The sequence below is a fragment of the Gymnogyps californianus genome, chromosome 6 (genome assembly GCF_018139145.2).
Source record: "Gymnogyps californianus isolate 813 chromosome 6, ASM1813914v2, whole genome shotgun sequence".
Lineage (NCBI taxonomy): Eukaryota > Metazoa > Chordata > Aves > Accipitriformes > Cathartidae > Gymnogyps > Gymnogyps californianus.
Window position 1 is genome coordinate 33543996 of NC_059476.1, and position 17609 is coordinate 33561604.

At 39.5% G+C, this 17609-nt stretch overlaps 2 protein-coding genes across 3 annotated transcripts in view; one reads left to right on the forward strand and one right to left on the reverse strand.

The window, feature by feature from the left end:
• The window catches only part of PHYHIPL (phytanoyl-CoA 2-hydroxylase interacting protein like), a 134017-nt gene extending 131719 nt beyond the window's left edge, over window positions 1–2298 (forward strand). For both annotated transcript variants that reach the window (XM_050898979.1, XM_050898978.1), the window contains exon 5: window positions 1250–2298. In XM_050898979.1, the coding sequence (XP_050754936.1) occupies window positions 1250–1784 (535 nt within the window). In that variant the 3' untranslated portion in view covers window positions 1785–2298. The remainder of the gene's footprint in view (window positions 1–1249) is intronic.
• A 1816-nt stretch (window positions 2299–4114) lies between these two features.
• The window catches only part of FAM13C (family with sequence similarity 13 member C), a 54866-nt gene continuing 41371 nt past the window's right edge, over window positions 4115–17609 (reverse strand). Inside the window, exons 9-12 of the mRNA XM_050899040.1 lie at window positions 8090–8185; window positions 6663–6862; window positions 5050–5151; window positions 4115–4260 (exon numbers count right to left, since the gene is read on the reverse strand). Coding sequence (XP_050754997.1) covers window positions 4137–4260; window positions 5050–5151; window positions 6663–6862; window positions 8090–8185 — 522 coding nt within the window. The 3' untranslated portion in view covers window positions 4115–4136. The remainder of the gene's footprint in view (window positions 4261–5049; window positions 5152–6662; window positions 6863–8089; window positions 8186–17609) is intronic.

Below are 17609 nucleotides of genomic sequence, written 5' to 3' on the forward strand. Positions count from 1 at the left end.
GTTGAAAGCAGAGAGAGAACAGTCTGTCTTGGCTAGCTTCCCCTCACCTCAAAAAAAAAAAAAAAAGAGGAAAGAAGGGGAAAAAAAAAAAAGAGTAAAAGTAAAGTGTGAGGGGGATGTAAGACTCTCCAGCCCCACAGCCTCATGCGGTTTTAATCTGTCAATGTGTATAAAGGCATTTTCTAAGGGTGCCTAGTAAATCTGGTGTTTTGCAGGACTTACATAAGGGAATGTTTCCCTTTCTGGTATCTCGTGGTTGCAGGTGCAGAGGGCGCCAAAGCTGTCGCTGCAGCACTTCCGGAGAGGTGTGGGGCACAAGTTTTCTGGGGAACATCCTGCTATACACAAAATCTCAGGTGCTACGGAGGATTAGATGGGGTGTTTTGCACTGTTCTCCTAAATTTAGCAGCCTAATGCTGCTGAGTGCAATTTGGGATTTAGGGTTTTAAAAATTCACTTGTTATATTGAACTTTTCTTTTCATTGGAACCAAATTGAGCTCAGCTTGCAAAAAAAAAAAAAAAAAAAAAAAAGAGTTGGTCTTGTACATTTTTTTCCCCTTAGGACTACTGGCTGCAGAAGCTGGATACCAACCAAAGTGGAAACTAACCAAATTGCCTAATACTCTGTGCCCAGCTCTGCTCTGACTGAAGTCAGCAGTAGACAAATTAGACTTGAAATTATCATTTGGGGCAAAAAAACCTATGGCAGACAGTACATTCCTTCCTATAAGGTCTCTGAAAAAATTGTTCAGAAATAACTTTCAGTGGCAGTTTTCTACATGAAATAGATACTGCCTATGCTAAAAATGCACCTTAACAAACAGTATATTCAGCATATTGAGACCGACTTGCAATTTTCAACATGGGATTAAACTAAAATGTGTTTATTGTTAGAATTGTAGTAGAAGGCTGAACAAATCAGCTAATTAAAGATATTGGTGGTTTGGGGGCTTTTTTGTTTGTGCTATTCTTTGCCTGCATATAATACCCACACAGCTCACAGCTGACAGAGAAACCAGACTGGAAAAGCAGATTTCCCCCTTGAGCAGGAGTTATTCTAGCTCTTTCTGAACCTGGTGTCACTCGATTTTCTTGGTCCTAAGATCATGACACTAATCGCAGTTTTCAGTTTAACGGTTTTCCTTTGTGTCCCTTCAGTACTGTTACCAAACAGCATGACATTGCTAACTTTCCACTTTTTCTTTAACATGTGTTATAAAATAAACAATACCAGTCATTCATTTGTAGAGAGCATCATGGGAATGCTATGCAGCCCTCTGTTAAGGATAACAGTGGCAGCCATGGCTCGCCGATCAGTGGGAAGCTGGAAGGCATCTTCTTTAGCTGCAACACTGAGTTTAACACTGGGAAGCCACCACAAGATTCACCATATGGAAGATACAGGTTTGAGATTGCAGCTGAAAAACTCTTCAACCCAAATACTAACTTGTACTTTGGAGACTTCTACTGCATGTACACGGCCTACCACTACGTCATTCTCGTTATCGCCCCTGTTGGATCACCAGGAGACGAATTCTGTAAGCAGCGCCTTCCTCAACTAAATATAAAAGATAATAAATTTCTGACCTGCGATGAAGAAGACGGTGTCATGGTTTACCATCACGCCCAGGATGTTATTTTGGAAGTAATTTACACTGATCCTGTGGATCTCTCCCTCGGCACAGTTGCAGAAATTACTGGTCACCAACTAATGAGCTTGTCTACTGCAAATGCAAAGAAAGATCCCAGCTGCAAGACCTGCAATATCAGTGTTGGACGTTAAACCTTCCCTCATTACTTAGGAGCCTTCAAACCTCTGTTGCCCATTTCCATAGTCAGACATTTCTGTCAGAAGCATGCACATGCCGCTGTCACCAAAAGCAAACACGAGTCTTCAAACTCTCCAATAGTGTTTTTAGTATTTCTTCTCTCCCTCTTTCCCTTCTGTTCCCCCAATGCTTTAAATGATTAGAAGTCCTGGATTTCTTTCTGGCAACCATTTATACCTAGATGCTGCAAAAATTGTTTTCTGTTTCTTGCCAAACGTAACAAAATCCTATATAAACTGCTTTAGCAAAATAAAAATAACGGCTTATAAATGGTGTTTAAATATGCATTCATTTTAACTACTGAACAAATACTGGGATAACTCCAAACAGCATGAAAGGTTGTAATTGCAGCATGATTTGAATTTCAGAGCCTAGAAATGTCAGCACTTCCAACGTGTTGTTTGACAGTGTTATTTATGTTATTTATATTAGCTAACTGAAAACAGAAACTGTGTCTCGACATAATAAATATAATAGAAAAATATTTTATTTGTACTGTTGTATAAAATATTATACAATCATATAGAATATATAGATTACATTTTAATATCAATTGTATACATGTCATGAAATCATTTTCCCTTATCAAAGATGTAGTTTGTAAACTTCAAATAGCTCTGTATCTGTTCCTGTTGCTCTAGATGACTTTAATTAAAACAGATTTACGAAGGAGACCATTTCTGATTCATAAAAGTTAAGTTATAAATTATTAAGTACACTGAAACAACAAACCTCTGAGAAATAAAAAATTCCTTTTTTAGTGTTCATACTTTTTCCTCCAAACTACTTGAAAATGTGTACGTCTTCAAAATCACGCCAAGCCATTACATACAATATAAATACAAACATGGTTGGTACATAGTAGGCTTTATAAAATGAAAATCTTCTTACCAAGATAGAAAACAGGTTGCTTATACTACGTGGTCAATACAAAATGGCGGTTAAAGCAAAACACTAAACATAATTCAACTTATTCAAGTCCCTTTTTAAATTTTTTTTTTCCTTTTTTAATTCTTCCTTCCTTCATGTCTGGGCTAGGTATTTCCCAGAATCCCTGCTTTTCATTTCTAGTACAAAACCCACTGATAAGCCTTCTGTTAATAGTCCACTTTTCACACAAATCGTCTGTCACAAATAGTGAAAAAATCTCCTTAATGTTACAAAGTGTGGTGCTCTGAAAGTTAAGAAAGATGCATAATTCCAATGGAAAAATATCTTTTTTATAATCTTATTTTTAGTAAACAAGTCTAGCATTCTTCATCAGATAACTGTGACAGTCAATTATATACCATGTACTTTATCCAAAATATCTTAGCATAATGCAATAATCTAGTCTTGTTTTAATATATATATGTGGCAATTTGTAACACAAGAAATACTTTGACATTTTACAAAGTGCATGCGTCTAAACGAGCTTTGGTAGTTAGAAAAGCAAATGTTATAGCATCAGGCAAAATAAAGTGCAAAGTTTAATACAGAAATAAAAATTAGCATGTAGTTGATCTAGTCACTGAATTTTAAGTACCGTGAGCCAGGTCCTGTGAACCATAGTGAAAAGGACAGCAGCCAGTACATGTGTTTTATCTCTTCCCAGTAAACTGTGTCTATTTTGTTTTGCCAAACACTTTCTCTTATTTCTAAAAAAAACCAATAGTTCCATTTGGCAGTCATGTTCTGTCTGGTTTTTTTGCATAGGCAGCATCAGCTTGCTCTGCTCCCAGAAATCTAGACCAAATCTGGGCACTGGTTCTTTGTATGTACCTTTCTTTGAAGCTACTGGAATTGAATGGCAACTCTGTCTTGAAAGATAGCATACGTTCATGAGTTTTTTCCTTCATTTGTTTTAAGCTCGTGTTTCTTTTAATCTAGTGAATCAGCACATTGAGAACTGACATTAATAGTTAATTATAGTGCATGTTAATTCTAGAAAGAAATGTGTGGTACATTATCATGTACTAAGATGTACTAAAAACCTGGAGAGCATTTCCTCACACTTTTTAAAAGTAAGAGCAGGTCAAACTGAGCATCTACAATACTTCAGTGGCCTTTTAATTTCTAGCATTCTCACAGTGCACTTCAAGGCTTTTTCAAAAGGAAAAAATATATACTATAGTCCACTCACCTGTGCTTAATATCCTTGCATATTGCTGTCCTCTCTCATCCCAGCTAGTATAATTGGTAAAGTGCATCAAAAATCTCAGTGTGTCAAATAACTGTGCAGCAAACCAAGACCTGTAAAATTACTTCCTTACTTGTTTGTTTGCTTGGTTTTTGCTAGAGAACACTATCATGGCATTGCATTCGCTTCAAATCGTTTTGGAAATATCATGCTTACTGATGAGAACCTCCAAGAGCCTGATTTTGGCTTTTGTGTGCTTGTATTCCGAGTATTCCTCAGCCATTGGCACCCGATCTTCTTTTTGTGGACTTCTATGAAAAGCAAATAAGAGTGCCATCACTTTTATGAGTAAGAAGAGAAACAGTCTTTAAAATTAATTCTGCAACAACGAATGAGGATTGGGTTGGATTATTTTTTTCCCCTAACTGTAGGTGACTAAAGATAATTTGACAGGACCAAAAAGCTCTAGTAGACAGAAATGTAGTAATAGTATTTAAAATACTGAATTTTCATATACCAGGTAATTTTCTTTCTTGTCAGCTATGCAAGCATAACTAACTACTTCATTCTCAAATATGCAGAGATGTTATGACATAGTGCTTTGAAAGCTGTTACCAGAATACTACCTGCCCATATCCTCTGTGGTTTTCAGCAAACAAGTTTGCTAAATGAAGGGAGGAGGATAAATGAAGAGTGAAAAGTAGCCAGTATTTATCTATGGGTGAAAGAAAAAGTGGCTTCTGTTTTTAAATCTGGCCTTTTAAAAATGGCCCAACTGCCAAGTGTAATCCCTGCAGACTGACATCCTCAGAAAGACTCTTTAGCAGCCTCCCTTCAGCGCAGGGTTTATACCCTTGCAGGCATGTCCTCGGAAGATCCCCAGAGCCAGACGGGCCTCAGGGATGCCCACATCCTGGGGGAACTAAGCAGGGAGATGGACATCTCTGCAGAGACCAGACACTGCCATGGTAGCTTCCAGTCCCTAGCTGCAGCGTCTTTGGCCTGCTCACCTGAGACTACCCACCCTAGCAGAAACAAACACATCTGCATAGGAGCCCAAAGGGGAGCAGGAGAGGGCTTTTGTTGAGTTGGTTATTTACCTTCCTGTCTGTCTATAGAATTGTTCCTCAAACTCTCTCAGAGCTTTGCGAAGCCTTTTCTTATCTGCTCTTGTTTCTCTGAGATGTTCAAGCAGAACAGGCCTGTAAAACAGAGACAAGAACATGAAACCCCCATGTGCTCGGAAGTATTGTAAAAGCTGTGGCTTTGGGCAACAAGCAGCCTGCTGCTATGGGCCACGGCAGGCACTGATCTCCGTGCCCCAAGACATTCCACCACATCCCTATACCACAGCTATAATTGGCTGTACCATCACAGGCAATAAACAGCTGTGCTCCTTCCCTTTTACTGGTATTCTCACCCTTCTAATAAAGTGAAGGCAGAAACTCTATGGACAACATGGGAGGAAAAGCTTTCAGGATTGAGTCTTGCTAGTGGTCTTAATTCTGTGTGGAATTAATGGCATTGACAGGGCCCAGCATCTCACAGGAAATGCTTTGCATTGCTGTAACTCAATTAATAAAGTCAACATCCAAGCCCTACTCCTAAAAAACAGCAGTTACCAAACAGTACTGTGATGCAGTGGAAATGCTAGTGGTACCCAGAATCAATATTGTTGGAGGCCATGTTTTAGCTGGTATTTGGAGAATAAGGTTTTTAAGAAGAGGCGGAATTCCGTTATGACATATGCAGCTGGAATTTTTTTCCCCCCATAACAACAAAGAAGTGCACAGAAATATCTTCACAGCATTTGTGAGCAAACTATTGCATACATAGTTGAGCTACATGGAAAACCAAGACATTTTTATTTACTCTCAGTTTTGGTAGAGCCTAGTCAACTTCATTTATGCATCTAAGAGCTTCCAATCAAAACACAAGAGAAAGCTACCATCCCATAAGCTATGAGAACACAGCTGTTCCTGGAAGGCGTATTCTTCAACAAGTTTCAGGGCTGAGTGATAACAGTGCATGTGCATCTTGAGATTTGTTGTCTCATGCAACCTGAAAAGCTTAACTACAAATCAGAAGGAGGGCTTTATTTTGGTTTTATAATGGAGGGCGGTGTTAAGTTTTCTGGGCATCCAGACACTAATAACTATTCTTACGCAAGGAAGAAATTGATTTTACATGCATTCAGTGGCCTCCCATGTGACCATGTATTGCGTGAGCCTTCACTCAGCTCACCTGGTGCTGCTTGTATGCCTCCTGTCTCTGGCATTTTTACATTACTCAGTCAATCCCAGTACACGCACAGAGGAGCAGACTATCCTGCTTGGCCGAACTGTGCTTTGTAAGAACATAGTTAGATATCTAAAAGTTTTGCAGAACGAACTTACTTATAGGTAGGTCCGCATATCTTTACTATGCCATTATGTCATATCTACCACTCTGTATATGTAGTTATTTCTCCTATCTGCTTACATTCCTTCACCTTTCTTTTCATGGACTTGGCACAAAGTTGTTTGAATAAATAGGTCAAAGCACAGGTATGCTGCCCAAACAACAAATATCCTCTGCCTCTTTTCTCCCATAAGAAAACAGTGAATCACTTCTGGGTATAGAATATTCCCATGCAATAAGTATGGATCATGTTTCATTTACAAAGTCTACATGAAATATTTTAAAACATTCAGGAAAAAAACCCAGAACTTACATTGTTGCCTCATGTAAATTGGACATAGACAAGGCTGTTTGCCTGAAAACTTTCTTTTCATCCAGAGGTGAAACATGTGCAGGCTCACTCTCCTCCTGAGAGTAACACAGGTGCTCATCAACAGGGAGGCAAGACACTGGACCGGATGATAACTCATGGCTGCTTTGAGAATGGTCTTCATCCGAGTCTTCCTCCTCCTGCTTGTAAAATGTCAAGCATTATTAAATCAGTTGTTTACATTACAATACTAACAATTAATAGGATGACAATGTAAAGAATTAGGATCTAACTTCCTAGATGTATTCATTGAAATAGATTACACATATTGAAAGCTTTACCCATGTCTACCCAAGATTGTTCATGAGAGCTCTCATGGGGCTCACTAAGTGACTGTCCACCATGACTGAACAGGACAGAAGTTGGTCCTGCTCCTGAGTATCTCCAGCCAGCAATTTACTTCTGTTTACTCAAAAGCCTTTGTAAGTAGCAAAGATTTAAAGAACATTCTGTATTTATGTAAGCAGTGCAGTCTTGCTGGAACTTGTACTCCTCATGTACCATCTACTGTTTGTATTAGGTCCAGAAATTCTGACTGTAACAAGAGTTGGAGGTAGAGATTCCACAGTTTTAGAGCTACAAATGTTAACTACCAAAATAGAGTGGTGTTGCTGTCTTCCTCATGTTCCTTCATCCTCAGAAGAAAAGTTGAGCTTTTGAAAATAAGGCTTAAACATAAAAACTCCTAAGAATTAACACAAGGGAACATCAGTTAAATTTTTAAATAAAATATTCATGTGCATGTGTACAAAGATTTACACTGGGGTTTTTCAAAGAAATCTAAAGCTCCACTGTCATCTAACAAGACGATAGTTCATAATTTTTAAAATCAACCCAGCTCCAATTACTATTAGATTAGTATTTTTGCTAGACGTGCTAATTAACTTCCAAATAGCCAGATTCCACTACCTCTACTCACAGCGAGACCAGTACTGTTACATTACATTGATATATTATTGAAGTACTACAAATGATATTTATGTGCTACCTGATTGATAAAAGCATTGTCAATAAAATATAGAGGATGGATATAGTGACAGTATAGTGCTTCATGGAAAGAGATAGGTTTCATTCTGTGTTGCATATGTTAGCCATAATAGAAAACTAATGCCAGCCTTTGATCTCTTACCCAGTCATTTGAAGTGATTGCCTCAGAAACTGCTGCTGTACATTACAACCTCTGGCATGCATAGAAGTTGGATTTTATAGAGCATTTGCTCTATTTGAAAGATCAACACCCTGTATTAACCAATGAGCAGATTGTTCAAATATCAGTAGTTCTATTGCTCCCAAACTGATATACGGGTACAGCTCAAACACAGCATTTAGTATGTTTTCTTGACAATGGATATGAATTCTTTCCAACTTACAATTGTTGTGATCAAAGATGGAGTTGCGAGAAGTTTCTTGATAATTCTGTATCTGTCGTAAAGAGGTTTCATGAGACTCTTTTCTTGCTTAGTTACCTAAAGAGACATCATAACAAAATATACTCCTCCAAAATTTGGGGCGGAAAAAAAAAAAGTATTTCTCATTTGCTCCTGTAAAGCTGAGAAAGGTATTAGAAGAGTATGTCCTAATGTGTATTTTGCTTCCATAGATATTCCATGGGAACTGTAGTTTAATCCATACAATTTCTAAAAAGGAAAATGGCAATCTCTTTTCTAATGGAAAATACCCAATGTGGATTCCTCACTTCCTTGAGCCACACCGCCCAGGCAGAATAGGTCATTTTTTTGTTTTAAACCTAGTCAGTGTCCTCTCTGTCAGACTTTGCTCAGGTAAGTCTGGATAAAGGTGGTGCTCATCCGTACGACACGTCAGCAGGGCAAACATCATCACCAGCACTCTCCCCTGTGTTTCAAGGCTGCTGTAGTCATAAAACTCTGAATATGCAGCAACTTGATAATTTTTTTCTGATGGGTTCTCTCTTTGTACTCCCAAAGGAGGTTTCTACAATAACTGTGACATTGCCTAGAACTGAATTTTGCTATTTGCTTTAAAAAAAAAAAAACCAACCCAAAACCAAAAAACCACAACAAAACACCAAAGTTTTTGCATAATAGGCTAAACTGCTGATTATTTTCTTGGAATCCCAGTACACTCCATTCATATTAACCTTTTGATAATGCTATGGTGTGATATTGTTAAATGACAAGGCATGTGATGGGTTGCTAGTTCAAGCATCTAAAGTAGGGAATCTTGAGGCTTTCACAATCAACGTTCAAGTATTGTGAAAATCCATTTTCTGCACTGGGACACCTCTTTGATAGCGGAGAGGCACCTGTTTTGTTAGCTAACGTCACTGGAGTGCCTCTGCCTGGGCAGCCACTGATTTGCCTTCTCCAAGTCATCACCCCCCAGCTTTTACAAACTGCGTGAGCTTCCCCAGCAGATCTCTCTTTCCAGGGCCCCTCCAGCTCTGAACTGGGCACAGGGCCTGTGCTTGCCACTGAGCTTGGGCCTCGCTGGCCTCACTCTCCAGCTGTTCTTGGTGCCCAGGATGCATGCAGACTTTTCACCCCTTTCCCTCGGGAAAATACGTTGATATAGATACAAAGATTAAAATTTGCTTCTCTAAGGGACATGATTATTTAAGTATGCAACTCTAACTGTGTGGAGTGTTTCCAGATTGCTTGTTTATTTTCAACAACAAAAAAAGATGTAAAAATCTTGCCTAATTTCCATTTCCCTGCTTTAAATTCTTGACTGTCCCTGAGCTTTCTGTGACCTTAAGTCAGAGCTGTTTGGCAGACCTAGGATTCCCTCATGGCAGCTTAGTATCACTGATCACCTCTTTCCTTAAGCAGTTAGCATCCTCTTTCTTAGCTGGTTATAGAGCTGCTTCAACCTTGAGAAGAAACACCCTCTCTGAACCCCATGCTACAAAGCATGCCCTATTACTCTCTTTTCTATCTTTGAATCTTCAAGTCTCTTTTACCTCTATATAGCACTAACAACTCAATTTCTTTTTTGTTCTCCTTCTTAGGAAATATGATTTCTTCATACCCTTCCTATATATTCTCTCCATCCCTCAGCTCTCATTCCACGCCCAAAGATGATGGACAAAAATGACTTTATCCAAGATGCAGACAGATCAGATTCAGATCACAATAATTTTAACAGCTGGCGTATTTTTGGACAGATGCAGGTGCCACTCCCCTTTTCCTCTACCACAACAATTACTAGTCAGAAACAGTCATAAGAATACAGCCATAGACATCAAACAGGAATTCCTCAGTTGTGTAGAGACAAATTTTCAAATCGTCATCTCACCAATGGTGGCAATTTTTTGTTTTGTACCTACATTCAGCACTGAAGTCCCTTGAAAGGATTTTAATTAATAGTTTTAAGTGCTGCTGTGAAATAAAGGAAAACACAGATGACAGGTCATGTCATTTTTGTAGTTCATGTCTCAGATGGTGCGCTATAAACCTTTCTTGCCAGCTGCTAAGCATTCCAACCTTTCATATGTCATAGCAGAGCTACAGTATGCATGAGCCAAGTCTGCTGTGGATATATAATCCTCTACCTTTATCATCAAAACCTGCAACTTCCAATCATGAAGAGAGATACAGGGCCACTAGAAACTTGCCTTTTTATTTTATTTTTTAAAATATAGATGAAATTCATCAGTATCAGGCAATAACATTTATACCTGAAGATTAGTTTGAAATAACTAAAATTATGTTAATCATGTAAAATTCATGAATAAGTATGTTTAATATATGAGTCCAAAAATATTTTTTAGAGAAGTTAGATTTAATTTACCTATCTTCCCATGGTATACTTACAGGTTGTCCATGAATACTCTCAAAATATAGAAGACATTTCTGAAGATTGATTTTTTCCAAAGCCATTTGCTTTTTTGTCATATCCTATTTAAAAAAGTTATTTATAAGATAATGAGTCAGGATTTCATGACAAGGGTACAGGTACGTATCTGTTTAATAATCTATTCTCCCCACATAAACATTAATAATGAGTTCTGTTTCTGTCCACACTGAGGTCAATGGGGACTTGGCATTAACTCAGCAAGAACAGAGTCCAAATTTACATGTCTGAAGTTTTAAATGAATCAAAGTACATGTTACCCTCTCAAGACCTAATGCAAAGCTGATGAGAGCTATGGAGATACTTCTACTGATTAGGGTAGGCTTTAGGTCAGGCCTTTACCAGTGGAAAATACACTGTATTTACTTTGTCTGGCTGAAGTGGAGTCTTTGGGGCCTGGACTTGTGCTCTTTCTTCTGGAGAAAGATGCATGAATGCAAACGTACTGAAAGGCTGGAATCTTATTTTTCTTAACTGTCATTACATAAAGATCTAATACTTGATTGCCTTGATTTCTTTCAAAATTACTATTCTATGAAAGCAATTTAACAAGCTTAAAGTCAGGAAGTGGTATTGGGCTGTTGACAGAACACTGTGTCCTTATCTGGAAAGTTCCCAAGGGTACCAACTATGGTCTTAGTCAATAAGGCAAGAATCTTTGTGTGTTGCTCAATCAGAGCCTGCACCTGCAAAATTTTTCTGGGAATACTGGTTGACAGAAAGTCTAAACAAGCAGAGGTTTTTGCCTGAATATCACAGCCAAATTGCATGCACATGAGGTATATCTCATCGGTTGGGTTTTGGAAAGGCGGGCTCACAAAAGACGACTGCAGCGTATGAGTGGAAGGTGTTGGCATTGAGGTCCCAGAGATATCAGTGCAGTACTTTCCTAGAACATTTTCCCATGTTTAGGTAACATTTATGAATAATCGTTGCAACTGAAAAACTAAGGAAATATTTTTCTCATCCATCCTAGGGAAAATCAATTAATGAGATCTGTATGTTATTAACTTCTATTTGCCAGATCAGTTCATAAATCATAGATAGCATTCCCCATTATATATTAAGTATGATTTAGTTGTAACAAATGAGAACATAAACCATTCTAGACAAAATACTCAGAAACTTGCAAAAATGCAGAGAGGACATTCCTCAACTTTTTAATTATTCATCAAGAAAGAGAAGTAGATTTGCCTTGGCTGGTAAGGGATGAAGAACAGAAAGCTTCAGCTATGCAAACACAACCCATTTATGGAGTGGAATGATAGATTCACAATGAAATCCCTAAATATCCAATCATTGTGGTACTATTGTGAACACCCCATAAATGCTGAGCATAGTAGAAAAAGGTGCTATCTCTAAAATGAAATGGAAGAATAATCTGGTCAGCCAGCAGGAAATTACAGCTGGACAGTATGCATCTGTAGAACTGCTATGGGGAAGCTGCAGAAAGTGCAGCCCTTTAGTAACAATGGGAACAGAGGTGGGCTTTCTCCCTCAGTCACAGTTCCTGCTCTGCTGGGCTGAACACCTAACACTAGCAGTTTATTTCTGTTCAAAAATCACAGTGTGAATCACTGGTACCAGAAAGAAGAATGCTGATTTTTCAACAATGCGATTTGTCAGCGTTGGTGATACACCAGTATAGGAATAGGTGTCTGCTGCAGGGAGCACACAATTTAACTGGTATTTCTCTCCTCCTCTCCCTTTCCCCCTCTTCCCAAGAAGATCTGCTCCTGACACTTGCGTATTTTCATCTGGGTCGGAACAGCAAGGAGCACGTGAAGCTAATGTCATTTGCCACAGCCTCTGCCAGATCACGGCAGACCTGTATGAATTAGGGCAGAGTGTTCGGAGGTTTGGAGGAGAGCTTGTCCACCACAATGAAGTAATGTGAAGAATGATGAAGTTGCGGGGGGGGCAGGGTGCCTTTCTGCAGAAAGTCGATGACTGGGGTTTTTTATTGACAACTTGGCAAAGTGTTTTTAATAATTAGCCTCTACTTTTTAAAAGTATATCAAGCCCTGAAGAAGTAATGCTCTTGTAATATCAAAGGAGCGCCTTGCTGTTAACTTCAGCAGGAGCAAAACCTTTTTTGTTCACTGCCCAAATGCAAAAACAGTGCAGAACCACTAATCACATTTTGCCTTAAAGGTCTGCATGAGTTAATCACTCCAAAATTATCTGTCATTCATGATAAGAGAATGCAGCTAACTAGAATGCAGGAGTATTATAAAGTAGCTAATTTGTTTATTTATTGCTAGTTCTGCAATTAATACAAGGTTAATTCTTTCAAAAACTATTAAGCCTGGAGCAGCTGAATGGTTAGGAGGAAACAGGGGGTGATCATTAATATTGATTTTACACATGAGAAACAATCTCAAGAGGGTTTAGCATTTGGGCCTATTTCATTAGCTCATTTTATTAGCATTCTCAAGACGAGTTTGTATTCAGCTAAGTTTGAAATGGCTAATAATTTCAGAATCAGAGAAGGCAGGTGGAATCACAAACTACAGAATTGTCTGAGACATCTTAGGACTGTAGGCTGCATACAGCAGCATGCAATTCAATGCTAATTAAATAAAACCACTGCTTCATAGCCAAGGAAAAGATGAACTAAGTGGGTCAAGCATGAGAGGACAGATAGATAAAGGCAACCAGTCTGAAAAAAGCCTTGGGGGACAGACTGCAAATGTTCAAACTAAACATAAGGCAAAAGTTGTTTGTTGCATATAAAGAAAGAAAAAGGAGACTACTGGTAAAGCTAAGGTAGTAGTTTGGTTTTCATAACTTGGGACAAAGGCACACAAAATATTGCATACAGTTGTCTTCCTCACTAGTCAGTTCCCTGAATACTTATGCCTTTTAAGCTCACTGTTGTTTTTCCAGACAGAAAATACAGACTCTGAGGACAGACAGTATGACAGTGAGGACTGGGCCTGGCTGAGGCCTTTCACTCTCAGAGGCAGTGCTTTGTTTCTATGCAGGCACCGAGTCCGGGTTCCCAGGGCCTACTAAGTCCGCCACTCAGGGATGTGTGGTGGCTCATTACAAAGCAGCATTTAACACACAAATAGTAAGAACAATTTTAAAGGAAGGCAACAAGTGACATGACACATCCATAGAACGGTGCCAGTTTACTTCAGCTGAGGGTCAGGCCAAGTCTGACTGTAGTCCCACTGTGAAAGGCCGCGTTTGCTGGTGAACCACAGCTGAGCACCGCAGGGCTGCTACTCCTCCTCAGTGTGACTGAGGCAGCAATTACATCCCCAGCCATTAAGCATTCAGATTGGCTTAGAAGTCAGGAGTTGGGTTTTGGATTTGGGTTTTGGGGATTTGGTGGTTTTCTGAGTAATATTATTCAAATTATGTCTATTTGCCTTTTGGCTCCTGAACTCCTACGTTCTAGGTCTTAATCTTTTTTTTTCGGAAGCCTTGTACCTAAAAATGAGGTGAACTGTTAAATAAATCACCAGCTCCCAGCACAAGGAGCTAGTGACACAAGTAGTAACAGGTGGCCATCCCTTTCTGGGTTACTGAATCGTTCACAGGCCAATCCCAATTTTCTCTACGTCTTCTCATTCAATAACTTTACTCACAGGCTTTTTTGCGGGAGGAGTGTTCTGTTCTGAAAACCACATTCTGCTATTTCATATTCAGATCTTGTGGTTTGTCCTCTTTAGACATACTGGGTGGTTCAGGATTTTACTCTGCACCTCCCTTAAGGACACGCATTCTCTCATTTGTATTTCAGCAGGGCCTTAGAGGCTTTCCACAGTTGAACTTCAGGGAAGAACTCAGCAGGCTTTTATGGAAACACTATCCTTGCCCAAAATAATGAAATCTTGAAAAAAGAAGCATTTAGTTGCTATTAGTTTACTATTAATCTAGCTCAGATTCTGGTACAGGATCTAAATGTTATACACAAAATAAAATGTTGCACATAAAAAATATCTACAGTAACACCAAAATTGCATGTAGCTGAAACAAAGCCTTTGATCTTTGCTGTAACCAGCAGACAACCTCATTCTCCCCCAAAAGTCCAGGATGACTCATAATCAAAAAACAATCATTTTTAATGTTATATCTAAGGACCTACTAAAATATATAATTTTGAAATAGATCAATTCGACTTCATATTACTCCTTTTCAAGCCTCTCTTCCATAGCAGTTTCGTGTAAGCCAAACGCCTTTGCTAACAAACAGATAGTTCTCTCAACACAAGTTCTCTTTACAAGAATACAAGAAGAAAATAAATAAGACCTTTAAAAAAATATTTGAAAATATTAACTTGTGCAAACACTTAATTTACGTTACAGAATTCTCTGTGAGAATATTTCAAGTCAGCACTGCCATTGCACAGATTCAGGAGGTTCTCTCTTGGAAAATCAGTAGTCCAATTAATCAAAAAATGAGTGGGACAGAAACCCACACCCAACTTACTCTTATAAGAGAGTTTTTCTGGACAGGATTTGTGGACATCTGTTTTGGTGTCATCTGATCTCACTCCTTGCATAATAAAAAAAAATTTCACAACTGAAAATATTATCATACAGTCGGCACTGTTGGGATTTTAGGACTATATACTGAACAGCATAGCTTTATTGTCATCTTTTGTTTCCCTACAAAGGAGTTCTGGTTATGAAACACTTTTTCCGTTTCAGGTTTTTTAAAAAGTAGTTTATAAAAAGAAATAATTAAAAAATCAGTCAAGTATGCAGAGCTCAAGATCTCAGAAGCATGGCATCGTTATGCACCGCTCTAGTTTTTATACAGTAACTAGTTGTTTAAGAACCAAGAATAGAAGCAAAACAAAACAAAAAATTAAGGATTATCTCTGCTGGGTACTTTCTGCTCCTGAAATCCACCCAGAATAATTTCTTAGTTCTCGCATAGTTTAGCATTTAGTTCTTCTTCAGTCCTCCTTGTCCCACTCACCCCACCCCCCACCCCCCCCCCGCCTTTTTCGTTTATCAGCCACAGTCTAAATGTTACTGTCAACATTCAGGTTTTAGGTGCCTTTGAGGACAGAATTTATTGTCTTGCTTGGCTGTATAACATCAGGAATAGCAACATCATTTGACAGCAAAAATAGCCAAAAAAATAGTATTTTTATGGACAACATGTATTGCAAAACAACAGCTTTAGACAGACCCTATAACATGGCACTACTGTGAAGGTACAGCAGAATTTAAAAATATGTACTAATTTAGAAACAAAAATAAATTGCCCAGCCAAGCAAGCGTGTTTCCTGGAATATTGCTCCTACATTTAGAAGAGTAATTGAGAACGTGGAAGAGCAGAGGCAGTATCAGCACAAGTAAACGTACAAGATCAGAAGGGCAAAGCAGTCTGGAAGGTTGTGCTGTCCACGTGCAGTGCTATCGACTGGGCAGAGGCTTTCAGCATTTCTCAGGTGAGAGGGGACCGTTATTGTCAAAATAACTTCAGGAACGTTTTTAGTCACACAGTTTCTGTGGACTCAAGATAGGATTGCTTTTGCTGTCACCATCTTCAATGCACTGGAACATGCACTCCCTGCACACACAACCTCAAGTAGGCAGGTTTCAGCAGTGCCTGGCAAACAGTTCTATACACACATCTCTGAGCAAAAAGCACTTAGCACTATTTGAAAAAGCCTTCTGCACCTCTTTTTCTGTGCAGCTCTTCACAGAAAAGTCACTTCAGAAAACTGCACTAGAGCTCCCATCCTGTTAGAGAGAAAATGCACTGCAGTGCCAGAAGACACAGGATGCACACGCACCAGCATAGCCTGAGACAGCTACACACTAATTAATATCTGCCTCAGATAATAAAGTTCTGAAAGAAACAGCCATACTCGTTAAATACCTTAATAGTCTCAGGAAGGTTAAAGTGTTGTCTTTTCTCCTTTAATCGTCTCAATACACTATCCATGGTTTCCTCTACTGAGGGAGACGGTTCCATGCTTCTGGCCTCCTGTGTCCCAGCCTCTTTAGCGGTCCCAGTGCTTTCGCAATGATCATTTCTTTGGGGTGCTCTAGAGGTACAGTTTTGCTCTTCTGACATTCTGAGTTTCAGCTCTGAAAGACAAATTACTTGGCAAGTAAATAGATTAGAAATATTAGCAAAGAGGTTTCCTCTGACACTACGAGAAAAAAAACATCCCTACTTCTTGCCTACAATTATTATCATACCACAGATTTGTAGGAAAATAACTCTGCCTCACTTCAACATGTAACATCTTTTACCTTGTTAAAGGGAAATCCAATGGTCAAGGGATGAGATGTGTCCAGGCCAACGAAACTTATAGCACATATGTACTTCTCTTTTTCCTCCAAGCCCATCTTTGACATATAAGATGGGGACTGTAGAGGCACTGGGTTAAAGAGTGGGGTCTGGGTAGGAATCAGTGCAGAATTTCAGTGGGAGTGAGGTTAGGAAAGGGGCTTAAAAGGACAAACAGCACTTGAGAATATTTGTGGGAGGTTTGGTGTGGCAGGGATATGGAAGCAGAGCTCTCTCTCCCCCCTTCTCCTCACTAAACCCATGCACTCTCAATTGATTTGATGTCTGAGATATGTAAGAACATGTCCAAGCCTGCTGTGGGGATTGTTGTCTAAGGATGCAGTCCTTCACAGACGCCTTCCTGGACAAGAGGCAGTGTGTCCGCGGCCACCCGCCCCACTCTCACCCCGGCTGTGCTTGCCTGCCCTCCTGTGCTGCTGTGCAAATGAGGAGGAGAGCGAAGGCGCTCCCCTGAGAAGGGCTGGGGAGACTAAGCTGTGCTACAGAGCCCACCATGCCAGCTGCTAGGCTGCTGGAGCCATGTATTCCAGGTCTGCATAATCAACCCCACTCTCCTCTAGTGCAATTTAAACCACAACCCTCCCTTCCAGAGGCTGCATTGCCATCCCAGCCAGGCTGCTGAGCTGGTCCTCACAAGGAGAATCAGCCACTTCGCTTAAATGACTTCCCTTGGCAGAAGAGCACCTGAGCAACCCAGCAGAAGACATATAGGTTACAGTGTGTATCCTAGCTTCCCAGTCAGCAACCTGCCTGGATGCAATAAAGTAT